This window comes from Phyllostomus hastatus, unplaced genomic scaffold (assembly GCF_019186645.2).
Source record: "Phyllostomus hastatus isolate PE091 unplaced genomic scaffold, TTU_PhHast_1.1 phas_scaffold_182, whole genome shotgun sequence".
NCBI lineage: Eukaryota > Metazoa > Chordata > Mammalia > Chiroptera > Phyllostomidae > Phyllostomus > Phyllostomus hastatus.
Genome location: NW_025334013.1, coordinates 25,977,292 through 26,004,399, shown reverse-complemented (window position 1 = coordinate 26,004,399; position 27,108 = coordinate 25,977,292). Strand labels below are relative to the sequence as shown.

At 39.6% G+C, this 27,108-nt stretch overlaps 1 protein-coding gene across 22 annotated transcripts in view; it reads right to left on the bottom strand.

Annotated features, from left to right (window-relative positions):
• Window positions 1–27,108, bottom strand: part of MACF1 (microtubule actin crosslinking factor 1) — a 325,507-nt gene that overhangs the window by 79,868 nt on the left and 218,531 nt on the right. For 20 of the 22 annotated variants that reach the window (XM_045859449.1, XM_045859456.1, XM_045859454.1 and 17 more), the window contains 15 exons: window positions 26,877–27,080; window positions 24,058–24,576; window positions 23,129–23,305; window positions 22,751–22,874; window positions 21,741–21,949; window positions 21,038–21,355; window positions 20,193–20,359; window positions 18,367–18,523; window positions 16,297–16,414; window positions 12,033–12,095; window positions 11,144–11,385; window positions 10,216–10,345; window positions 9,285–9,484; window positions 5,237–5,732; window positions 3,165–4,636 (listed from right to left, as the gene is read on the bottom strand). In XM_045859449.1, the coding sequence (XP_045715405.1) occupies window positions 3,165–4,636; window positions 5,237–5,732; window positions 9,285–9,484; window positions 10,216–10,345; window positions 11,144–11,385; window positions 12,033–12,095; window positions 16,297–16,414; window positions 18,367–18,523; window positions 20,193–20,359; window positions 21,038–21,355; window positions 21,741–21,949; window positions 22,751–22,874; window positions 23,129–23,305; window positions 24,058–24,576; window positions 26,877–27,080 (4,596 nt within the window). The remainder of the gene's footprint in view (window positions 1–3,164; window positions 4,637–5,236; window positions 5,733–9,284; window positions 9,485–10,215; window positions 10,346–11,143; window positions 11,386–12,032; window positions 12,096–16,296; window positions 16,415–18,366; window positions 18,524–20,192; window positions 20,360–21,037; window positions 21,356–21,740; window positions 21,950–22,750; window positions 22,875–23,128; window positions 23,306–24,057; window positions 24,577–26,876; window positions 27,081–27,108) is intronic. The other 2 variants (XM_045859453.1, XM_045859465.1) reach the window with 1 other exon arrangement.

The window sequence follows — 27,108 nt, the reverse complement described above, 5'->3', positions numbered from 1 at the left end:
GTTCTCCACAGACTCGACTCATCTGTCTACTCCATCCATCCCCAGTGGAGTCAGCTAGGTCAAAGCAGAGCCCATGTCAGATTTACATCCTCTTCTCTTCAGCAGAGGACGAGCGCATTATAACAAGAAAGAGCTGAAAACTTAAAACTAATGCTGTTTTTAAATATTTATCTTCATTTCTATTTTTTTCCTTTTTAAAAAAAGTTGAATCTGAAAGAGTTATACTTTATAAATGAATGTAGTGTGTTGCCGATGAGGGAAGTTTATCTACTGCTGCACCTTCTTAACCCAGGAACTTAACACTCAAATCATGAAAATGACTCAGTCCTCAGAATGGGTCCAAGAACACCTTCCCTTTACTCATCCTCTAGGGAACTGAGGAACTAACCTAGAGCTTTTCCCCTCTCATTGTTTTCACTTCCGATGAGCTCAACAAGAACTAAGCCAGGAGCTAGCGCCTCCCCTCAGAACCACAGACCTTTGCTGGGAGGAAATAGAAAACTTTCCCCAAGCCTTTGACTTGATAAGGTGGAACCAGGTTTCTGATTTCCACCCCTGACTTGAGGACAGACACAGGGCACAGAACTTTACCACTCTCCTCTTACTCTTCTTCCAGTTTTGCCCTGTCAACACTAGTCACCTGCAGAAACACACACTCTGCAGGTGACCAGCTGATCAGTGCCTGGTCCCAGCCTTCACTTCCATAGTATTGGTGGTGGGAGGCTTATTCTTGGAAGTTAGTGAAACAAGACTACTACAACAAGCAACTAAGTCGCTACTAAAATCTGAGCACCGCTAGGCAACATACAAATAAAATATGGTAATGTCCGGCAATTTCTTAAAATCTTCCAGCATCATCAAAATTCAGATCTCTAGAAACCAAGGATTAAATGAAAAGGAAATGATTACTTGTTCTCGAATCCAAATGCTCTATACACCTACCTGTGGATTCTTTTTAAAATTCTTGTATTTAAAACAATTTTAATAGGCTTGTTTACTTCATTTTCTATCTCACTGAAGATGAGAAGGGGAAGATTGCTAAAGGCAGGCTCAGTGACAGTAGTAACAGCAGTAAGAATACCTGATATCATAGTAATAGGGAAAATCCAAAAACTACACATTGCCCCCACACATACATATGCCCACCAGTACAATGATGTAGAGGCCTTAAACAAAAACTTCAGTACAGAACTCTAACTGCACAGTAATTCAGGAACATTTAATACAAAGCAGCCCCAAATGTCTCTAATATTCTTGAGGATATCACCACAGTGGAGAACGATATCAACTTTTTAGTAATGTTAACCTGCACTCATAAAGAATTATATACAATATAGTGTTTAGAAAATTAGGCAAATAGAATGGAAAATAATTCTCATATAAACCAAAATCTAATTGATGAAACTATTTTCAAACCTAAAGGGATAAGCTTTAGTTTTCTAAGAAATCCATTTAGTTGGTTAGAGAGTTCTAAGCAACCCAAATTCAAGTAAATTGGATCAGTGAAGCATGCCTGTAGAAGAGAATCTTGGCTTTTGAGGAGCTCACAATGGAAGAGGAAAGGAAATCATCACACGTGGTGAAACAGGGAATACCACTCTGCCACTGGAACAGAGGTGTAGGATCTTCTAAGAGGAACACAAATGGGCTCATGGGTTTGAATTTTCTCTGCCTACCCTTTCCTCACTTGGGTGCTTCAAGAAACCCAAATATGATGACTTGGGTAGTTGCTCCAAACTGCCCTATTTCGAAACACGGTAAAGGGCCTTTAGCCAATGTCTCCCTTTAGTGCCAAACATACCGTAAACTCCTAGAGCACCCTTCTGAAACAGCCACCTTTCTGAACTTGGATCTTTCCACAAATTTGTGATATTTCTCAGGACCACGTGGCTCTGATCTGGTGACACATCAACTCTCCACCCCTGTTTTTAACAGGAAGAATCCTGACAGGAAGGGACTTGAGAGAACAACCTAACATTGATGGCAGGAGTGTTAATTGTGTAAGTGGGAATAATTAACACTAGTGATGGAAATAAAGTGCTGGAAGCATCCTTTGCAAATCTACTCCAGGAAGAAGGAAAGAGCAGCAGAGAGGCCTCCAGCAGCGGAGTGAGACACTTTTAGGTACTAACAAGGTCAGCTCTTGGGGTAAAAGGCTGAAGCAGTGAGAGCCAAGACCAAGTCAGTTCTAAGTGCTCTGAGACCCAGACTCAGCAAACTCATACTTTGAGTCAACTCTTTTCATCTTTCCCTGTCATTTTAAACTAAGACCCACAAAAGGTCAGGATTAGTACTTCTGACTCAGGAGAAGAATTGAGACTTTTTCCCCAATTAAGGTAGTGCTTCTCAAACTCCCCTATAGGCAGAGAACTTGTACTCTTGAGGAGTCTGGGGTGCAGTCTTAAGCTACTTGCTATGAGTGAAAAATTTCTTTGGAGTGTCATGTTTTATCTTAATAATTTATGAGAATTTTGAATTTCATTCTAGAACACACTAATAATACACCAATAATTTCCCCTTAAAATCTGTGAAAAAATCAGCACCTCAGGAAGATGAGCCCATGTTTATCTTATGGCTTCTTATACCTCAATTTGAAAAAGAGAAACCTGAAAAAACAAACATTCAGTGCTATTTTCCTTTTTTAATCCTGACCAAGGACATTGTCTCATGTCTTTAGAAGGGGAAGAGAGAAAAGAAAGAGAGGGGGAGAGAGAAGCACTGATGTGAGAGAGAAACATTAATTGATTGTTTTCTTGGTCGCACCCTGCCTGGGAATTGAACCCGTGACTTTCAGTCTATGGGATCACATTCCAACCAACTAAGCCACATCGGCCAGGGCTCACTGCATTTTTAAAATGGTTAATTTGAAATTTTCAGAATTTCGTAAGAGGAGATTCTAAGAGTAAGAGATAAGATGTGGATATTTCTTTCTATACCCTTAATCAATGTATTTGTACTGAAATAAATTACAAATGTTCAAACCAGTTGCTCAGAAGTCCAAGAGACTATTTAGTCTCCAAAAAGTACACTTTCATGGTGATGGAAGTGAGAATAATAAAACTGGGGACAGAAGTTAAGATGTATACTCAATTGGTTTCTAAGTTATAAGAAAAGAAATACACATATTAGACAGAAAAAGAATAAAAAACAAGGGCAAGACTTACTTTAAAGTCTGCTAACTGTTGGTTGATGATATCCACTTCTGTCCCCACTACCCACTGGAGGGCCTCTCCCTCCTCTGCCGCGGTGGTCATGTCATTGAGTATTTTCAATGTTCTATAGAAGTCCTCTACACGGCTCAGTGTCAGCTCTAGCTGCTCCTGACGAGCTTTACTCCTTTCTGTCAGTTTGCCACACTGTTTGTTCAGGGCTTCTAGCTCCCTCTTAAGACCTAACAAGTCCAGAGTTCCCTCTTCCTCCAGCATTTGTCGGCACTCTGCTTCAGATGCCTCTATGTCTAACTTCAGGGCTTGGATTTTATTGAGAAATAGCTGTACATCCTCAATTTGGGACTGGAGGCTGTCAGTGTCCCTGCCGATAGCACCCATGCCATCTAGCTCATCATCCAGGTCTGCCAACTGAGAAAACATCTCTCGGACTCGGCAGTGAAACTGGCTGATCCCTTCTAGCTTGTTTTCCATCGTCATGCAAACACTGTTCACTCTTTTCTTCACCTCTAGGAACCCTTGCTGAGTGGCCTCAGCTTGAAGTAGAAGTTGGGAAGCATCAGATCCATCTGGGGCATCTTCTACCAGGCCCTGAGTCAAGTTCCGCAGATAGTCCACTTGAGTCTCCAAGGCCTGCAGTACTTCCTGTTGGGCTCTTAGCTTCTCAAGGTTCTTGTTGCTACAGGCTTGACTGCCTAGAGCATCAAAGATCTCAAGCTGGTGTTTGGCCCCTTCGACCTTCTTTTCAATGTTCTTAAAGCTTTCCTGGAACTCCTTCAGTCTCTGAGTCATTTCTTCAAGCACCCCTGTTTTGGCCTGTAGCTCTTCTGTAACAGAATCCATGTTCTGGTTGATCCCAGCCTTCTCATCCCGGATATCATCCTCATCTGTTTCTGAAGAATTGATCAGAACGTCAGCAGCATTGTTCAATATTTCCAGGAGGGAGCGGCGTTTTTCCACTTCACTCAGCATAGCCTTTGATCTCAGGAGACTGGATTCCAGTTGCACTGGATCCAGAGTGACCTGCAAATCAGACATCTTGGCCTTACAATCTTCTATCCATGGCACAAGGTCTTCCACATGCCACTGGTATTTCTGAGCTTTCTGCATACAGTCCTTGAGTCTGGACTGTCTGTCTGCAGTTTTTTTACTAAGCTCTTCCCATTGGCTTTTGAGCTCAACCAACTGATTTTGTAAAGTTTTTTTCTCTTCTCCAGGAGGTATAGAAAGAAGCAGAGATTCTCCTTCAGCCACAATCACCTCATAGGAACCACTGTGTTGGTTAAGGCTCTTCTGAAACTCTTCATTCTCTTGTAGTTGAGACTGGAGCCGCTCCAATTTTGCAGAAATTGGGCAGTTTTTTGCTTGCTGGCTTTGTTTGTCATCCAACCAGGTTCTAAGCTCATCAAACATTTGCTGGAACTGCTGGGTGCTGGCAAGAGCTGCCTGGAGTCTGTTCATGCGATCAGCTGAAGTGAGAAAAATCAACTTTAAATCAATCAAGTCTGAACATGGCACTTAAAATGTTTGCTGAGAATATATGGTCTAAACCTCACATATCATATCTTATTTAATCCTTACTTCAATCTTGTAAGATGATCTAAGTAACAGAATAAACATTAGGTACTAAATTGGTAAAAACACATAAATATTTCCAGAAAAAGAGACAATGAATTAATGACAAAATTTTTCTTGTACAAAGTCATGATAAGAAGAAGTCCAGAACATGTTCTAAATTTTAGATGTTTATATGTATGTATAGGTGCATGGTGTAAGGAAATAAGTGAGCATCAGTGAAAGAAGGTGTGTAACTCCACCTGTAAGTATATCTATAAACATGAACCTCTAAAATTATGCTATGTAGCACTTCACATATTGTTAGTGCCCAATCAGCATATAATGATCATAGCAGTTCTCACTGTGGCTGGACAAAGGGATAGGTTAATAACACTATTTTGAGTCCAAAAGCTACTTCAACATCATCCTAGATTTTAGGACTACCACTAATCCACTTGTTCTTTTGGCTTGCCACTAATAACGGCAGCAGTGTGTTCCTCAACCCAACTCACCTGCAAGGTCTTCTAAACCGTGAAGAGGCAGGGCGACTGTCTCCAAACGCTTCTTCAGTTCATCCTTGAGGTACTGCTCACCAATGAGCACTGAGAGTTCATCGCAGAGTGTCTGTGCCTCCTTAATCTCATGGTCTAATTGCTCCAGGTCAGATCGAATCTCACTGGTCTCCTCCAGTTGCTGCTTCACAGCCTCAGGTTGGGTGCTGATGGCTGACTGGCCACTCAGTCGCTGTCCAACCACCTTCACCTTCTCTGATAAGTCCTGGAGCAGTTCCTGGTACTGGGTGCTTTTGACAATAGCTTGGTCAATTTGACTGGAACGGGAATTGAGTTTGTCAGTCAGCTCAATCCACTTCTGATTGACGCTCTGGAGTTCTTTCTGTACTTGGTTGGTGGATGGAGAGACATCTCCAGGGCCTGTCAGGATGCCCTGAGCTGCTTCATTCAGCTGCTCATGCTGTTGCCTGCGTGCTTCAAATTCCTTTAGCATAAACTGTAATAGAAATGACACCAGGATGTTTAGAGAGAAAAGACAAATCCAAATACAATGTCAAAATAAAAACTGATTTTGGATTTTGCCAAATAGTGCTAACTTATGAAAATAAACCAGAAAACTCCAAGCACCAGGTTATTAGGCAAATAAGTATTATCTGTAACAAATGCTTAATAAAAACTGTTTTAAAAGGATCATTGTCTATTTAATTTCTTTTACTTCTCTGTCCTACTGTTTCAACATTAGTTACTAAGGTTGACCTTGGCTGGGAAACCAGTTTGTTTTCTGGATTGGCACTCTCATCAGCTTTGCCAGGCAAAACCCAGGCCTCTGAACTGGGAACCCTGGATCCCAGAGCCAGCTATATGACAGACGGGGCTTGCCATTTCAAATCTCAATACCTCTGTTTTTCTTAGTTTATTTCTCAGAATTCCAACAGCACATACAACCCACATGTTATAATACAGCACAATTAAATAATGAGCTATGCACCCTGACTGGGGTAGCTCAGCTTGAGCGCGGGCTGCGAACCAAAGCATCGCAGGTTCGATTCCTAGTCAGGGTACATGCCTGGGTTGCAGGCCACAGCCTCCAGCAACCACACATTGATGTTTCTCTCTCTCTCTTCCTCCTTCCTTTCCCTCTCTAAAAATAAATAAATAAATAAATAAATAAATAAATAAATAAATAATCTTTAAAAAAAAATGAGCTACTTTAAAACAAGTATCATGTCTTTTTATTCTTTTCTGTTCACTGCTTCACTCATCAAGGAAGTTATTAGGGTTACAGATTCTGGAGTTAGACTGCCTGGGTCCAAATCCTGACTCCAACAGTCACTAGCTGTATAAACTTAAGCAACTTTTTATGTTTTATCTTTTTAATCCTTACCTGAGGACATTTTTCCATTGCTTAACCAAGCTACCCTTTATTGAGAGAGAGAGGAAGGGAGAGAGAAACATTAATCGACTGCCTCCCGTGTATACCCTGACCAGGGTTGGAACCAGCAACCTAGGCATGTGCACTGACAAGGGATCAACCCATGACCTTCCAAGTTTTATGGGATGATGCTCCAACCCACTGAGCCACGTTGGCCAGGGCTAGGAGACTTTTTAGAAGTTCTCGAATTGTAGGAGTACACTGTAAAGTATTTTGGTCGAAACTTGACTCCTTGCTAATATTTTAAAAGTACAGATCATAATGAATTCTCTTAGAAGCATTGTGTTTTGTGTACTCTGTTGCTTTGTATCTCATTTTTAATAGAAAATTAAGGGAATGCAGTATTTTAATTGTAACTTTGCCAATATCTTTATCTAGAGGTCTGCTGCTATTTTTGTCCTTTATAAAATTTTTGTTGCCAAGAAAGGCAAGATTACAATTTTTTTTCTTCCATACTGAGTTGGTGTAGTGTATTCTTGGTTATCAGAATACTCACATACTTTTGAGACTTTGAAGGTAAATATTCATGATGTGTGAAAAAGCATGATTCATAGCTTTATGATCTTAATTACACAAAAATGGAAGCTTAGTTGTGTAGATACACAGAGGACTAAGGATATGTCAAACTGTAAACTGCTTGTGGTTATGGATGACTGTTCTTTGCTTCTTGTGTTTTTCGGTTTCCTATTATATGCACTTGTTAACTCTTAAAAAATAAATGTGACTTTAAATAAATAAATAAATAAAAGTTCTCTAAATCTCAGCTGTAAAATGGGACAATCAAGTACTTAGTTGGCCGTTGTAAGGATTAAGAGGGTACTTAGCACATACATTATACAAAAATAATTAAGACACCACCTCAAGGAGTAACAGATATATAAACAATGAGTAATAGTAGAATATGACAAAAACAAAAATGATTTAAACAGATATGAACATGGAACTGTGAAAGCAAGGAGTTAAGGTGATTAATTCTAAGGTGGGGAATGAAAAAAAAAATAGAAGGAAATCTGGCAAGGCCTCAGAGATGACACAATAAAGAATATGTAGAAGTTCTCCAAGTGAACAGAGAGTGAGGCTGGTTCAGGGGGAGGCCCTAGGATTAGCAAAGGCACAGGGCTGTATGAGTGCAGTGTGTTCAGGAAAGAACACATTATCTGGTGTGGGTAGAAATGCGGGTGTCTGGGGTAAGAGCTGAAAATGAGGCTGGCAAGACAAACTAAGACCAGACTGTGAAAAGCCTTATATACTTAGTATATACCACATTGAGCAGATATTTGGACTTTGTTCAAAAGGCAGTAAAGAGCCACTAACGTATTTTAATACATTCAGATATATGATTTAAGAACACAATTTGATAACTGGATAGAGGAGAGGCTAGACAGAGAAGCTCCATATCTTTGACTGCTGATCAGACTGCTGCTACAAGGACCCAGGCCTGAATGAAGCCTGCCTGAGGCACAAAGAGTGGAGAGAAGGATCAGAGCAGTGGTTCTCAAATTATGATCCAAGGGCCTCGAGGAGTCCTACCAGGAATCCACAAGGTCAAAACTATTTTCAAAATACTAAGATGTTATTTGCCTTTTAAAATTCTTATTCTCTCACAAATGTTCAGTGCGGTTTTCAGAGTCTACATGACATCTGAGATCACAACAGATTGAGTACAGAAGCAGAAAAGAACATCTATAAAAATATTCTATTACGCCAGATATTACAGAGAATTGCAAAAATGTAAAATGACACCACTCTTACTATATTTTTTGCTATACATTTTCAAAACTGTATTTTTTATAATACATTACTTATGTTAATTTTATGGTTTATCAATTTAAAATTAAATAATAAATACATTTTTAAAATTTCTCAGTGTTTTAATACAATAAATATCAACAGATTATCAATAAACAGCTATGGATGAACAGAAGCTCTTTGGAGTCTTCAATAAGTTGTAAGAGTGTAAAAGGGTTTTGAGTCTTAAAAGTTTGAAAACCACTAGATTAGAAAAATATTTTTAAGTACACTAAATAGGACTTGATTATTAATTGGATGCAGGGGCTAAAAGAAAGGATTCCTTCAAAAACTACTCGGGTCTTAACTTAAGTGACCTGAGTAATGGTGGATGGAGAGAAGAAATGAAATGAGGGGAAGGTAAAACAGAGAGGTTCTAAGCAGAATTTCATTGGAAATGCCGTAATTTGACCCATCTAAGGTTCTATGATGTTTGGTACTTGACTCAATTTTTGTGAGGTTTGATTAGCAGAAAGTCTTTAAGTAAAACTAGATGATATAAGATATTGCATTAAGTAATGTGGATGACTACTAGGGATGATAAGTAAAATATGATCCTAGAATTTAGTTATAAGTTCCCATTCTCACATCCATTCATCTTACTGTCTGTTGATGATATTAATAATACAGTTGTTGACTATTTACTATTCAACAGGCACCATGATAAAGACATTAGAAATATCACACTTAAACTGAGGAAATGAGACTCTTAAGAGGTTAAATGACTTGACCAGGGCCTTGTGAAATCTACTTGCTGAGAGCAGCATTCAAACCCAGGTTGATGTGACCCCAGCTTCTTTGCTCTAAAGCATTTAGCTATATGCTCACCTGGACCTGCTGCTTTTGTGCATTCAGCATGTTGGGGTCAATAGACAAGGGCCCCAGCACTCCCATCATCAGTTCCTTCTCCATTAGCCAGGGCCGGAGCTGGGATTCTGCAGCCTGGAAGCAGGCCAGATGACTTGCAGATTTCTCTAGCTGCTTTTGCCGAGCCATTGTCACCTCTGTGGCCCTTTCCCATCGGGAATCTGTAGAGAGGAAATGAGAATATGTATTCCTTTATTCTCATCAGCCACAGGCCTAGTCCCTGAATAATGTTCCTAATAAACTACAGGAAATGACCCCTGGAGCATTATTTAAATATTTTTTAAAGTTAAAAATAACTTTCATTTAATTTTAACTGAAATAACAAACAGTTTTGTCTCTTGATTGTGGTGGTGATTATATGAAACTAGATATGCAATATAATTGCACAGGACTACATACAAACACAGAAAATAACTTATATAGATATTATTTTATAGCCTGTTTTTAAAACTTTCTATATTATAAACATCTTTGATGCCAGTAAGTTTTTTCATACCAATAACTATTCATCTATATCATTTATAGTTCAATATTATGAACACAGCATCATTTACTCAATCCTTTCATTGGCCTTTTAATTATTTCCCATTTTTCATTTTTATCATCAATACCCTCTTTAGTTCTTGACCACAGCATATTGTCACTTTGAATGAAAGTGACACCCAAGAAAGATTGTCACCCAAGAAAGCCAAACTTCTGACACTTGGAATGGTATCTCTAAAATTTTTCCCTAATTAAGTTCACACTCTGACCCTATCTAGGCCTCTTATTTGCTTATGAAAATTAACTAAAAATAATTCCTGCTCTATATTTTGTGTTGAAATTCTGTATTTTTTTTGGAAGATAAGCAATTTAGACAAGGTGAATCTGTAACATCCCTGTGATAACTTACTAAGTTCTTCCTGCATTTTCTTCCAGTTTTCTGCTTCTTGTGAGTTGGGATATGTTATCAGTAATCCAGCCAGGGCTTCCCTTATTTTTTGGATTTTTGGAGAATTCTGTTCCAATTCAGTCAGGAAGGCCTAGGAGAAAGAACATCGTGTATGCCATGAGATTTCTGGACAAGAACAAAGATATGAGTAAGGAGAAAATGACTGGAAGACAGGGTGACAATTTTAGGCTGTACTTCTGATTCTATTCATGACTTGTTTAATGATTTTAAGATACTCAAACTTTCTGCTTCAATTTTTAGTTTAACATGAAAATCTAATGGCAGAATCTGAATTTCTTTTATGTTCAACATTAGTAGAACCCAATAAAAAGAAATCATTACTCCTCCAAAACTAAAAGTGTCAAGATACAATCATGATGATGATGATGTTTATATAGTTGGAGATGATAAGATATGATCAATCGGAATATAAAAATTTTGGTAAAAAATTTTCACAGGATTTTCTATAATGACTTTCCTCTGATATTTTTCTTAGTCCAACATGTCAATCTTAAGAATGAACTGCAATCACAGCTATTTTGAGGCCTCCAAGAGTTGGAAAGGTGCATAGGTGAGAATGGCTTGGTTTGCAGCATATAGAAAATGAGATTCCATTTTCAATGAGCTCCTATATCTGAGGAGGGCTATTCTCTTTGCAAACACACCTGGTTTGGTTTCTGAATCTGACTTGTAACAATTTCTAATTTCACAGGTAAGAATTCTCTGGGAGAGTTTAGGCATATTAAGCATTTGAAAGTCAGCCGTGCTGCCTATCATGACTGGGACGGTTAGGCATGTCTCACCTCAGGTCTCTGGGCTCAGTCAGGAATGCTGGAACAACAGCCCCTTCCCTTTAGTGTTTGGGATGCAGCCAACATAAACACAGTACCTTGTTAGATTCAGCTTGGGCTCTCACTGTCTCTGTCTTGGTTGGGGATGAAGAGGCATCCATGCCTTTTAGGATTTCCTCTTTTGATTCCAGCCACTCCAGGACTGAGCTTGCCTCCTTCTGAACTTCCTGCATTCTGCTGAGGACAGCCTGAAGGTTTTCTTGGTGTTCTCGAAGTACTCCCCCAAGCTTCTCGTATTTCAAATTTACATCTGACATGTCACACTGAATCTCTGTCAGATCTAATATGACAGAAACAGAAATCAGGTCTCCGAGCAACCCCACTGGTTCCTAACTACTTAATTACTTATCAAGATTAAGCACCTCTCCTACTCCTTCTAGTGAACTAGAGATTATCTTCCTGCTAAATCACATGAAACTTCCTGTCCATATCCACAAAGCAGAAGAACTCTCATTAACCTGCTTTCTGATTTTGGCATTATACACTCAGATGTATAAATAAAATGATTAACGAACATGGGAACAACAAGAGTGATGAAAGTTAAGTTTTGGGGCATCTCTTGCTCCCTTTTCTCTACAATAGAGAGAACTCACCTAACTGGGAGGTTGAGGGCTAGACTATACTACCTGTCCTGTATAGCTTCTTTATTATTCAAAGAGTTGCATATATTATCTTCAAGGTCTTTCCATATGGTCTTATCTAGTGGTCCAGTTTATTTCCTTAGTATGTTCCTTTATTTTACTGGCTGCCAAATTGTTTGGCCTATAGCTAGCAAATGAAGAGGCATCGTTGCCTCTCCCCAGATTGCTGCCCTCACACCCATCCTGGCAGCAGTTCTTCCACACATATGGAAACATACACAGATGCAAACATGAACACTGTCCTAAAACACCCAACATAGAGGCACTGTTGAAATGGCATTCTCACCTTTGCAGGTGTGGTATCCGTTTACACTGCCTACAGAACTTCCTACAGAGGGCAGTATGGAACCTGAGCAGAAGGACAGAGAGACAAACAGGGCGAGACAAACGTGTTAGGAATACATAGAGGCACTGAATTTGTTCTTTGGCACTCACTTTAAGCTTGGGTTATCAGGAAGTTAACACAGCACAAGACAACATACTAATGGAAAGAGACAAATCATTTTAGCTGCCAGGCAACAAAGTGTCACTCAGGGTGTTTCAGCTCTTTAGCAGTAATGATTCCTAATCCTTTCCAGAGGAAATCCAAATTCCCTTCTTCAATCTCCAATTTGGATTCTTTGGACCCTGCCCTAATTTTGTGAAGCAAGTATTGGTAAAATGATTAAATTCTTTTTTTTAAAGATTTTATTTATTTATTAGTTTTTAGAGAGGGGGAGGGAAGGAGAAAGAGAGGGAAAGAAACTTCAATGTGTGGTTGCCTCTCATGTGCACCCCCCACTGGGGACCTGGCCTACAACCCAGGCATGTGCCCTGACTGGGAATCAAACTGGTGACCCCTTGGTTCACAGGCCAGCACTCAATCCACTGAGCCACACCAGCTGGGGCTAAATTCTTTAGAATGGAATTTGACAAACTTTGAAATGAAGATATATAATAAAGCCAAAAGGGTTGAACTTTAACATCAATGTCCTTCAACATAATAAAAATGAACAGTTAAGTACAATCAAGGACATAAAAAGCAGCATTCTTTTAATAAAGGCATTAAAATGAGCCCTTCTTATATTGTTTCAAAAGGAAGATTTCCCTATCTTTTTTTTCATGACTTCCTGCTCCCCTTCCATCACCAGAAAACAGAAATTCTAGGTGCCAATAAGTTTGGCTCATTAGCATTCCCATGAATTCTGCAGTGGGACTTTGGTTGTTTCTAGTTACCACAATTTCCCCTACATATATTCTCCCCAAGTTTATCCTTTGTATTTCAGAGGAGTTTCACAAGTTAAGTAAAAACCAGACCATGTAATTATAAAGATTCTTCAGAAATGTGAAGAATATTCATGATATAATGTTACATTACAAGGACAGAATAAACCTCTCCTGTGCACTGATTTCACTGTGGAAAAAATTATGTGCAATGTTATATTAAAAAGTGATTATAAAACTTTTAGTGTATTTTCAATTAAACATGAATCAAACACAAAGATCATATTTCATTGCAGCATGATGATAGCCAAAAAGAAACTGGACTCACAATTAGGAAGAGATGGTTCTAGCCAAGACTGTCACTAACTTGGTACGTGAGCTTTAATCTATGGGCAGACCTCAGATTCTTCCCCCGGATATGAAGCTCATACTACTTACCCATCAACTCTCATGGGGTTACTAGAGAGAGGAAGTGAGGTAATGTATGTGAAAGCACTTTATGAAACAAGAGCTACACAAATGCAAGGAAGTAGAATATTCAGGCTAATGATTTTCAAAGCACCTAAGGAGGTGCTCTTTAGGGACTCTGAAAATGTTTGGTTTCCATTTAATGTATTTCTAAAACTTAGAAATGGCAACAAAATATGCATGTTCAATTATGTTCAACCACATCTTACTACTACATAGAACCAATTTACAGACGCCCCTCCGTATCTACAGGGGATTGGTTCTAGGACCCCCCAGGCACACCACAACCCAAGGATGCTCAACTTCCTTATATAAAATGGCAGAGTATTTGCATATAATCTGTACCTTCCTGTATACTTTAAATTGTCTCCAGATTACTTATAACACCTAATACAATGTAGATATAGTTGCTATACTATTTGTTTAGAAAATGATGACAACAAGCCCTGGCTGGTGTAGCTCAGTGGATTGAGCTCGGGCTGCGAACCAAGTGTCGCAGGTTCAATTCCCAGTCAGGGTACATGCCTGGATTGCAGGCCATGACCCCCAGCAACCGCACATTGATGTTTCTCTCTCTCTATCTCCTTCCCTTCCCTCTCTAAAAATAAATAAATAAAATCTTAAAAAAAAATGCCTGTTCCAGCCTCAGAGGACTGGATATTTAAAAAAAAAATTAAAAAAAATTAAAAAAGAAAATGATGACAACAAAAAAGGTTTGCATATATTCAGTACAGATGCAACCACCATTGGCCTAAACATACAGCACATGTCAGCAACAATGTAATATTTTAAAAAATATTATTGATCTGCAATTGGTGCAATTGTAGAAAAGGAAACCATGAATACTAAGGGTCAACTGTATGCTGCTTTTTGTGGGGAGGATAAAGAAGGTCCTGCACCTCTATGCACACATTTAAGATTCTTTTTGAGTGTTACTGATCGAAAGGTTGTGGTTCTTCATGTGCACTTTACAACATTCAAACTTACACATGGCCACTCGTGTCCAAAGAAAAACATCTACATTAAATAAAATGTCAAAAAGGTTGAGGTGCATCTTCTCAGAGAAGACACACATTAGGATAAAACTGTGTAATAACAGAATTTTTAACATTTCAGGTCATGATGATGTCACATTATAGACCGTTTTTGTCCTCATTACCAGTTTTAGGTGTTTTCTATGTTTAAGAAAAAAAAATAAGAGCCCTCATTGAATATTCCTGGTGACTTAACTTTGAAAGAGAATTTCTTACTACATCCCTTTCAAACTTCTAGTTCAGTTTAACTGAAGAGTACTCTGTTATAAAGTGAATGTTTAAAAACATTTGTCACAATTTATTTTTAAAAAGATTTTATTTACATATTTTTAGGGAGAGGGTAAGGGAGGGAGAAAGAGAGGGAGAGAAACATCAACGTGTGGTTGCCTCTCACATGCCCCATACTGGGGACCTGGCCTGCAACCCAGGCATGTGGCCTGACTGGGAATAGAACTAACGACCCCTTAGTTCACAGGCCAGCACTCAATCCACTTAGCCACACCAGCCAGGGCTGTCATCATTTATAACTGCTTATCTATGTGAACCATATTTTCTGGATACAATGTAATTAAACAAAACTTAGAAATCAGATGATAAAGCTGTTATCTGATAATCCTTTTGTAAATTTTAATATTCACAAAGATATTCTCAATACTTTCATTAATGGATTTCATAGCAAATGAATACTATAAAGTAAGTTATAAAGGAAACTTATGCTAACAAAATATTATTTTTGTTTTATGTAGTAGAGTCCTGTATGAGATTTAAACTTAAAAAAAAATCTAGTGCTTTAACAAGTTTGAAAAACCACTGATCTAGTCCAAGAGTTAGAAAACTAGAGCCTACCAGCCAAATTTGACCTGTTGCCTGTTTCTGTACATAAAGTTTTGTAATACAGCACAACCATACATTTCTATACTGTCTGTGCTCGCTTTTGTGCTATAATGGCAGAAGCATATAGTTGTGACAGAAACCATATGGCCCACAAGTCTAAAATATTTGGCTCTTTATAGAAAATGTTTGCCAATTCCTGATACAGTCACACACTAACAAGTCACTAAACTTAGAGAGGTTTATGTGTTAGAATATTAAAATCACCAATTCCCTGAGACATTGTCAGTATTTTTAATAATTCAATATTGAACTCAATTCAGTTTGAAATTCTAGGTAAGTGCCAAGAGATCTTTAAACTTTAGGATACAACAGAAAAGTAGCCATTCTCAGGAGGAAAAAAAGTAAATTTTTCCCACACCATTTAAGTGACTATAGGGACACATTAACATAGCCTGGTAATAAAACCTATGAGGTACCAATCCACAACCAGCAAGTCACTGAGATCATAGTGGATTTGTTTAAAAGACTTAATTTGCAGCCAGAGATTATTCATGTATCTGGACACAATTTTTGTATCTACTTCCAAGAAATGGAACAGTCCCTGGTGTACTGACTCCTAAATATCTAGACTCTCCCAAGACACCAGTTTATACCACCCAGGGCTGACTCTGATTTAAACAAGTGCACAGCCATCCCATTCCCATGTATAAAACAAAAAATCTTCAAATTAGGAAGTCCCATTTTAATCCTTCTAGGTGTGTTAGACAGTTCTAAGTGGGCCAACCAGTCCCTTTACTTTTTCCCATCATGGGAAGGAATTCTGCAAAATGGAGCAATGTTATATAGCAAATGGAAAACAGATCAGATTGAGGGGGAAGACAACTTCATACACGTTCCCCCTTGTTCTCATATCCAATCTTGTTTCTGACTTTTATTAAAGAAGGGATCATTAACAAAGACCAAGGCAAAGAATGAGGTTTATTCACTACATTTTTAAGAGCCTGAACTCACCCGTTTTGGCTTGGGAATCAGGTGCTGTGATATCCATGATGAGATTTTCTAAAGAAGTGCCTTTGCAATTGATTTCTTCTACCAAAGTCTCCTTACTTGCCCAGTCATCTAGGAGACCCTGTGTAAAGAACAAAACAGTTAAACATAACATCTGGGAGCTTTCTCCCCATAAGTAGGAATACCTATTCTTATATATATATATATAATATATATATATAAGAATAGGTATATATATAGGTATACATATACCTATATATATACCTATACCTATGAATAGGTATATATACCCTAAAGTTTTTAAGAATTAAGAGACCATCCTCACATAATCAGCCATTTCAAGATTTTGGTTTAGCCAGCCAAGGTGTGGAAAAACATTATGGAATATTCAGGACCTTCCCATTCATCCACCCGTCCATCCAACCATTCATCCAGCCACCCAATATTTATTGAGCATTTACTATAGGCCATGCAACATGCTAGACACTGTGGATACACAGTAAGATAATGACACAGTTCTTAAAACTAAGAGCTCAGATTATCAACTGCATTATAATGTGATAAAAGCTATTACAGAAATATGTACACTCAGTAGACTCTGAGAGAACAAGGAGACATTTAACTTTGACTGGAGGGAGGAAAGCTTTGAGTTACGGTAAGAGTTTGTCAGGTGGACAAAGGGAACAACATGTATATAAAGAATGAAAAGGAAATGGTCACTGGAGAATAAAATGTGGAGCTAGATGTTGAAAGGTAGAGAAACACATGGAATCATAGGCTACACTTTGTACTTTCAAGGGAACTTTGTATCAGGTTTGAAGTCGGAGCTCTCACTTCAGTAGGAAGCCATCAGGAAACAATGGCATCTGTTCTATGACCAAATTACCAGGTCATGTCTCTAAGATGTGGATTGCCTGCCTCAGCACTAAGATTTCACTCCTTTCAAAACTGGGACACTATCCTGGCCTATAATCCCTTCCTTCACACTAAATTCCCCTGATAATCTACTTAGTTTGCTTTTGATCTGAAGCTGCAGAGCAACAACAGAGAAAGACAAAGAACCATGAACATCTAACAAGCTCATGCTGTCTAGTTCAGACTGAACCTTATCAAGTCACAGCTTGTCAACTCTTTTATTAATCACTCTTGACTCTGAAGGGTCACAGTTTCCAAACTATGTACTGACAGGATATTTTAAATTTTTGAGGGAAATACAGTGACATCTGTTGGACACCCTGTGAATAACTACTCTTAAGTTGTTTTGGATCTGACCACTTAGCAGGTGAGGTTTTTTATTTATGTTTTTTTGTCTTGTGTTGCCATGAAAAATTTCTTGAAACATTAAAGGTATTGTGAACTAAGAAACTGGGGTACCTCTGCTCTAGGGAAATCCCTACAGCAAATGCTCCAGTAACTCTCTGAGAAACCAATCAAACTCTCCTCCTTTTATCTGTTCAAGATAAATCCTGTTTACTAAGAGGATGAGGCAGATGCAGGAGAGTTAGTTGGAGGCTGGTTTCAACCAAAAGTACAGAAGTGTCAGAGGTACAAGCAGAGGTCTGATGACTGCAAAACAAAAATGGTACAGAGGAATTTTGCAGAGGATGGGAAAAGGCTATACCTACCCTTGAAGCTAACTTCCAATCATCTGATTATAACTTTTCCTTTATTAGTTGTAGTACTAGTTCTTATCTCCTCAATTTCTAGATCATATATTTTGTCACTTGCTCACAGATAACTGTCTAATTGTCAAACATACAGTGAGAATTTAAGTTTCTCAAGGTCTGGACTTTTACAAATATCTTTTCTATGACCCACCACAGAATGAGAAGCATCCGAGAAATAGCTGAAGCTTCATAGCTATTATTCCCGGATTATTTTTTTGGTTTTCAAATAGGAGATTTTTGGTGCCTTAGTGCTTGGGTAGGGGGTCGGGGTAGGTGGGAATTTCTATTCTGATGTAGATGGACAACTTGGATTTCTCACACCACTTTTCCATCACAGTTGGAAATGACTCCATAAACAGTCATAAAGTGCTGTCTAGCCCAATTCTTGGAGACCTTGTTCACCTACCTTAAGGTGTTCAATCTGCTTTTCCAGCTCTTTAGTACTCATGAAAGTCTCTGTAGGTGGAATACTCCCTTCAGTTTCCTTCAGCCATTTCTGGAAGGTCCTAACCAGCTTCCGGAATTCATCCAACTGTTCCTGGCAAGATGATGCATCTTCCTCTCTGTCGGCAAAGAGATTTTGTTACTTGCCAGACTATGCAGTGTAAAGAAGTCAACTTGAATTAAAACTAAATTCATTCTGGGACTCCAGGCAGACATCAGTTTCCTAACAGGGTCTTTGCTTCGCATCATCTTTTCCACAACATCTTTGGCTAAACAACCACATATAATGTAGGAGAGCATCAAACTGAGGAATCCCTTGCCCTTGTTTGGACATTTCTGAGAAAGAGTCTTCAATCTTATTCTAAACTAAAGTGAAAGTGAGAAAAACTAAAGGAAGCCTGCTATTTAGGTAGTTATGATACAATGGAAAGAATGCAGGCTTTTGATCTTAAGTGCAGCTCTGCTACTTTTCAGGTATCTAATTCTTTCAAGGCCTAATTCTTTAGTAAGATGCTAAACAGAGGCTCTTAGGAGTTAGGATAAGTACACTCACGAATAAAATAAATCAAGAAGGGCGGAATCAATTTGGAGTTCACTTTTAGAAATGGCCAGCCACATCTATTCCAACTTCAAGCCTGAGCTAAAAGGTCTTATTATAGGAGAAGACAAACAAAGCCTTCTTGGTCTTTGTCTCCCTTTTCTCCCCTCCCCTAAATTACGTGCACAGGTTTGAGCAACTACTTTCCTCTAGTCATTAAGGCTGTCATCTGCTAAATCAAGATTATATTTATGGCTAACCCAAGAGAAGAAATCTTAACAAGCTCTTAAATCCACGTGAGGCTTTCTAATGGAGGAATCATGGCTTTTCAACAGTGAGCTGATAACCTGAAACCAGCCACCTTTGTCATATAATCCATGTTTGCTTTAAACAAACACACAACCCCAGCAACTTAATTGTGGTCAAAACAAGCAGGGTGAGTGCCAATAGAATCCTTAATTATGTCTAGTAAGACTTCAATTTTTCTCTTTATTTCAAATCCTGTCACAACCTTACTTGCTGACCCAAATTTGTTTTGTTTGGTCCAGGTGACCTGGGCTTTTGATGGTACAGAGAGAGAACTGAGCCCCATTACTGAGAAAAAATCCATTATTTAGAAATAGAAAAACCACTAAGCATCAAGTTGATTGGGTACTTTGGTTGAAAGAGGCACTTTTCAAATCTCCTGTGACTCCATAGCAGACAAAATTCTTGATGCCACCTTTATTTTTATTTATTTATTTTTTAAATCCTCACCTGAGAAGATTTTTTTCATTGCTTTTAGAGAGAGAGGAAAGGAGGGAGAAAAGGATAGAGAGAGAAATATGATGTAAGAGAAGCATCAACTGGTTGCCTCTGTACGTGGCCAGACCATGGATCGCATGTGCCTGGACCAGGGATTGAACAAACCCACAGACTTTCTTTTAAAAAAAAAATTTTCTTAAAGATTTTTATTTATTTATTTTTAGAGGGAGAGGAAGGGAAGAAGAGAGGAAGAGAACATCAATAGTGGTTGCCTCTCCTATGCCCCCTCCTGGTGGCCTGGCCTGCAGCCCAGGCATGTGCTCAGACTGGGAATCGAACCCCTGACCGTTTGGTTCACAGACCTACACTCAATCCACTGAGCCATACCTGCCAGGTTGTCTTGATGCCACCTTTAGATTCTAGTGATGAATGGTGAGATAATCATTTCACTCAATGTGTTGAAAAAATTAGCTCCCTGACACTGATCAACACATATAAGAACTCACCTTTCCTTAACTATCTTCTGTAGCTCTGTGAAGTCCTTTTTGAGGTTCTGTATCCTGTCCTGGTGCTGAGACAGGTCTAGAGCAAAGCCACAGGAACTCAGTTCAGTGACCAGATGCTCAAGAGTATCAAGGTTCTCTTGTTGGTCTTCCATTTCCAAACTGAGTTCCTGCCAAGCAAACAGAAAATGTATTAAATCCTCTGATCCTTATAAGTAAATACATGCTAAAAGATAAAAGATATCTAAGCAACATAACAGTCTGCTATGGTATATGAATAGACAGACCAGTGAAATAGAATGGTGCTGCTACTCCTTGGTCAAATTAAGTATATGCATATTCTATGCCCCAGCAATTCCACTCCTGGACACACACACACACACACACACACACATATCCTTGGTAGGTAATACTCTTCACCAAACATTTCCAGCTCTTTGCTTTCTAGTTACATAGTAGAATTATATATCACCACAGTCAGGTGTGGTCAAGTAAAACTTGCTTTGACTAACAAAAGGTAAATGTATAGGATATTGTTTCTTCCCACTGAAGCAATAATCATGAAGATTTATATCAGGATGAGGTTTCCATCAACTTGAATCCCTGAGTTACCATAATGATCTAAGTATCCTGCTGATCTGGGGCGAACATGTAGGATGAGTGAAAAATATATCTAGGCTACGTTTTTAAAAAAGGGACAAACAATATCTAGCTTGCAGGATAGTTGTGATAATAATGCCAGTAAACTTTCCAGTACACTGACTAGCACCTTCTGTACTCAGTAAATGTGGGTCCCCTCCTTGCCCTTCTTTTACCTTTATTCTGTCAATCTGGAGGTATATCCTCACCTGGATCTGCTGGAAGAAATGTGCAATATCTTGATCTGGCTGGTTTCCAGAGGCCAGCATCCGATTTTTGTTTTCCATGAACTGCTGCAGCTTATCAGAAAGATGTTCAAACATCTCTGTCTGGGGTAGGAGTTTTTTCAAGGAGCTCTCCTTCTCTTGTTGCTGTAGACAGAGCTTTTGGAAGCGCTGGCTCACCTCTGCCAGTTTGCCCTGCAGCACTGCTGCTGTGGTGCTGTCTGCTGTCTCCATGAATCGCGTCACCATTTCACGGGTGGCCTCCAAGCTGCTCTTTTGCCGAGCAATGTCCTGCTTCAATTTCTGTCATCAAGAGCATGTCTGTTAGCTCCAGGCTCACTTATTCTAAGATACCTGAGCCACAAACTAATAAACTCCTAATAACTACATGTTCACCTCCTCAAAGAGGAGTGGAGGGTTGTAACTGAGCCTTCAGAATCCCCTATGTCTCATCCCCCTAGTTCTCTAAGCCATTCCACCAAATGACTTTGCTATTGCCACTGTTTTTCAAGTTTATCATTTAGAAATTGAGTAGCAGTATCTTCACGTGGATTGGTCACCATGTCTAAGACTCATCATCAGAAGAGTCATGAAAATGAATTCTTCTCCTGATACTTTTTCAAAGGGATATTATTCTGAAAGATGGCAAATACACCCTCTCTGCAAACTCTTGGGGTAGAGGTCTCACCATGTTAGTGGCCAGGGCTTCTTGGATAACTTCTGATGATAGGGATGCCACTTGCTCCTCTTCCAGGTTTTTTTCAACTTCCCTGATGGACTGCAACAAGCTGTCCAGGCTTTCCTGCACACTCTGAGACTGGGCAATTGCCTTCTGCAGCAGAGCAGAGCGCTCAGCCAGGCTACAGGAGAGGCTTTGGAAATGGCTAAGTATGGAATCTGGAAAATCAAGGCCATAAAAAGAGAAAGTAGAGACTATTTTTGTGTGTTCTTTAAAAAAAAAAATATATATTTAAATTGCATGTTTATTATAATAACAACAACAGACATTAAGACAAAAGAAGGAATAACCTTAAAGGGCATTAGTATTTGAGCCAAATTCCATAAGCATTATTTATTTAGCACCTGCTAAGTGCCAGAAATTACGCTAGATACTGAGGACTAAAGATAATCACGATAAAGTCCCTGTCTTCTACAAACCAAAGATTCTAAAAGAGAGCATAGGCAGAGGAAGGCACATGACATCTAACCAGAAAATAAAATCCTAATTGCTATATTGGTATAGAGTCCTAGAGGAGCCTGAAAGAAGGATTATTTTTTATCTTTCATTTCTTTTGGGGGGTGGTGGTGGTGGTGGTCAGGACTTTATAAAGGAAGTAACCTCTTGGCTACATCATGAAGCAGGAACAAAATTTCACCATGCATGGTAAGCACTCAATTAATGTTATTGTCTAAGCAACAGGAAAAACTTTAGTGGTAAAGCAATGAAGAAATGACTCGTTTACTTGGGAAAGGAAAGAAGTAGGGTGTGGCTAGAAGGCAGAATGCCAGGGGAAAAGGGGTTGGAGCCAGACTGCAAAGGTCCTTCAATGATACAAGAATAAAGTTCACGAGAGGATAAGCTAGTCATGTTTCTATCTCAGCTGGCACCAGATGCTCATACAACACAATGGGATCTATTACAGAACAGAGGTACATACTAGGAATTAAGACAGCACTATTCCTAGAGCTGCTTCATACCTGTAGTTTCTTGAATTTGCTTGTGGTCTGGGGCTGGCTCCCCTTCAATTTCCATGAGTTCACAAGCTACTTTTTGGAGCTTTTCTACAGGTACTTGGTGCTCAGCCAGTTCCTCCTGCAACTGCTGCTTGTCCATGAAAAAGGACAAAAAGAAAAACATTCGAATGAGTGCTCAAAGCTGGTTCTGGGAATCTGGAACTACTATGCTGTTTTATAGAATAATTCTCAGCTTATCTATAGCCACAGATATGAGAATAAATTGTTAGGAATTAGATCTTGTCCAAGGCATCCCAAACACTACCTTTAACCTAAATGCCAATATTTGCTTTAGTTTGGGCGCTGGAGCCATGCGGTACAACAGCCTGGGTCCTGGCTTACCTTTGTTCTTGCAAGCTGCTGTTGCAGGACCCCAGGGTCAGAGGCAACAGTATCTGAGAGGAGCTTCTCCACATTGGTCTTGCAGGCCTTCATCCAGGCCTGTAGGCTGTCAGCGCCGCTCTGGAACTGTTGATAATGGCCTAGTAGCATGTTCAGGTGAGAGCCCAATCGTGTACACTGTGCCAAAGAAAGGACAGAAAGCAAGCTTAAGCAAGGCCAGGTCAAAGGCAGCAGCTTCCTAGGCATAGTGCAAAGAGACACCCAGCTTTGTTAGGGAACTCACTATAACTACAGTTAGGGGTAGTGCCGGGACCTCCACTGAAGGATGGGTAGCGACTACATTTTATGAGTGGGTTCCTCATTGTTTGACCCATACTATTCACCTTAACTTTATTACATACTAGGAAAGATTTTGTGAGTTGTATGACAAGCCACCACAGAAATATACAATAGGTTGCAGGCAGAAATGGGATTGAGCGGTACAAGGGTGTTCCTCTTTGGGGGTTAGAGGTACTGTCACAAACCAAAAGACAGTTGAGAAGAACTGACTAGATTCTATACCTTAGGAGCTAAATGGAGTTCTTTGACAGGAAGAAAGGTGAGTATTTACCCTGGATGTTCTGTCCAGGAATATAGACTGTGTACTTGGTTTAAGTTTCCCCTGTGCTATGTCTCTCATGAGCCTGGTCAGGATACAAAAGGCAAGTTCCTCCACCTTCACCTCTGGAGTGAGATATGCCCCTGATATTGCAAGGGTCAGGCATTAGCCGTGGGCCTCCACCTTTTACAGTTTTGCATAGGTCACAGAGACATACTGTCTATGGTCGATACATATACAAATTAGCTCACTCATTGTGTCCTGAGGTTTCTAAGCCTCAGAAACCAACTATAGTTGTAAGAGGGCTGCCAGGAGCCTCTTCCATACGTACCTTTGAATGGAGAGCAGTGTATCTCTCTGTTGCATCCTTTAGCTTGTCCTTCACTAAAGTTCCAGTTGCTGATGGTTCTCTGCCTTCCTCAAAGCTGTTTTCAGTGTCCAACACTTTCTGTCCTGAGATAGTCACAAATCTCAAGTCTCCTTTGTGGGAAATTACATCCTCCGAGAAGCTCCCCTGCCGCTTAAGAAGGGACGGAAGGGCTTCGGGGCTGCTGCCTCCCTTATGCATGTGCTCCAGCTCTCTCTCAGACCGTTCCAGCCAGTTTTCAAACTCTCTATGATCCTGCAGAAACTTCTGCAGCTCATCCCGTAGTGTCTGCACCTGCTTCAGCTCTGCCTCTGACTCGGCCAGAGAAGAAGCATACTGTTCCTTTAGCTCTCCTAGCTTCTCCTGCAGCATCTGTTGCTCCTCAGGTGTGAGATTGTGGCCATGCTGGTCCAGGAAGGCCTGAGCTGACTGGGTGGCCAGGATGAAATTTTGTTGCTGAGATAGCAATTCTTGGTGACGAGCCTGGCAAAAACAAACAAACAAACAAACACACAAATCAGTAGGGACACTACAATGTTTTGCTTATGTCTACAGCTAGAGGTAGAGAGATACCTCTGTAGGCTATTTACAACTGCTCAGGAATCATCAATCTCTCTCTCTTAAGAATTATGCCACATGCTAATTCCAGCTGAACTGACACATATAGAATCTTATAGTTTTCAAAGATATTTTACATGTATTAGCTTGTCTGATTTGTGGCACAATCTGTAACATAGGAAGACAATATGATATCCATATTAAAGATGTGGTTAAGTGATTACCAAAAAGACATATTACCAAAAAGACTAAGGTCATGCAGACAGTTAAGGGATAAACTGTTGACATGACTCTCTTCAATAAACCACCCTAAGTCTAAGAGAAGGTACACATAGCCAACTAATAATTACCCACATTAATGCAAGGAAAGAATAATCTGCATGAACCATACATGGGACAATATAAAAACTACAAATTCTTAGCTGTTAGATATGTCAGTCGATTATCTATGAACACTGTCCCTAACAGAAAAGAACTAAGAAATTAATTCATTAAGTAAACAATTTATATATTAGCAAGAGTAAACTGTGTTTCTGGACAATATAGGTAATTTGTATGTGCTGTCTCTATGTGGACCGTTTTTCTACTGTGATGGAATATAAGTGAAAGAAGGAAGGGTAGTAGTGGTTGTTTTAATGATGTTCTTCCTTACTCTAACAAAAGCAAGTAGGGTTTTCGTCAGTATTCCCAACTATCTATATTTTTATGCAACAATGCAGAGAAGGACTATAGCCTGCTTTTCTTCAGAATATCATCCAGTTTCAACCTGTATCAATAGTAATCTAATAGCCTCAGATTCCAATGTTCTCTCGGCGAAGCTGGAGTCACAAATACATACTGCTCAAATAGATAGCAGGGAGCATCTGGTACCACAGCCTGTCTGTATACCACTCGGATGTTCCCTTCTCATCCTCCAACCCACCCACCCATAAGTTTCCTTCCTAGGCAGTTTCCTTCAGGTTGACTGTTGCCAGGAAGAGGTGTCAGGAAGGTTCCTGTGACAGCAGTACCATCTCTGCTCTGTGCTGTTACAAGAGTGCCAGGGCTCTGGGGGACACACTACAGTGAATCTTCCAAGCGCATAATGGGCATGCCAGAGGCAGAAACCCTGTTAATACACAATAAGGCAATGACTCACACAAGCTGTTCAACAGAAGCACTCCAGCTAAACCAAATTTTCTTTGCTAGAAAGGTATCACTACTAAAATATATGATCCTTATATTTTTTAAGTGCCCTGAATATATAATCATCTAAACATGCAATATAATGTGCCTGACCATGCCAGTTAATGTCCCAGGGGACAGTTTATTTGGATGGTTCACTGGTTTATCTTCAATGCCTATCATATAGCAGGTGCTCAATATTTGCTAAATGAATGAATAAAATGAGTAGAGATAAATAGTTAAGAAATGGTTTTATGAGTGCAAGAGGGAACCATTAAAAGGATATAGCATTTTAGAAAGATCACTTAGTGTTGGGGTGGATGAGAGGATAAAAGCCAAATGGCAAGGAGACCAGTAGAAGCTACTATAATAATACAAGTAAAGCCTGATAGTCGTCTGAACTGCAATAACATCTCAGTAGAGATGAAGAAGTGACTGGCCGACTGTGAATGGGATTTGATGACTGATTCTATATCAAAAAATGAGGCAGGGAAAGGAATCTAGGATGACGTCTAATTCAGACAATTAAGCGGGAACATAGGAAAGAGAACATGTTTAATTAGGGGAAGGGTATTACAGTAAACAGGGATTGTATTTTGCAGTTTGAGGTGCTTGATTCCAAGTTGCCAAAAGAAAGATAGATTTATATAATGGCTTGAAGCTCAGGGTAGATATTTGGGCCGGAGACAAATATATATACATAATATGTATATAATTGTTTGGTACAAATGATAACTAAAGTGTTATGAGTGGATGAGACTACCCAAGAAAAGTATATTCTGAAAGATGAGAGAGGAGGCCTAGGATACCACCTAAAAGCAGACCAGTATTTGAAAAGGTGTCTTGGGGAACAGAATACAGATTATCATGGGCAGAGCAGTGCTATGTAAAGTGAGGGAGGGAGTATTTCAAGGGGAGTGTGAAACACTGTCAAAGCTGCTGAGACATCAAAGAGGAGGAACTGAGAAGTGCTCACTGGATTTAGGAGCAAGGAGGTTATGGTGACTTGCCCAGGGCAGAAGAGAGTCCACAGCATGGTGAGGACAAGCTAACATCCTCACCTTCATCTTCTCACATTGCTTGTCCAGTTTCTCTGAGGCTTGGTTCACTCCCATGTGACCATCAGGGGTATCCAAAGCTCCTTCCTCCAGGCTAGCTCCTGACAGCTGCTCCATCTGTCCACGAGGTGATCCCACTGAAGCCACCCAGTCCAAGAGAGCATCGATCTTATTCCTGTTCTCTGCCAGTTCCTTTGCTGCTTTACTCTGAAAGCCAGGAGACATTCAGTGAGAA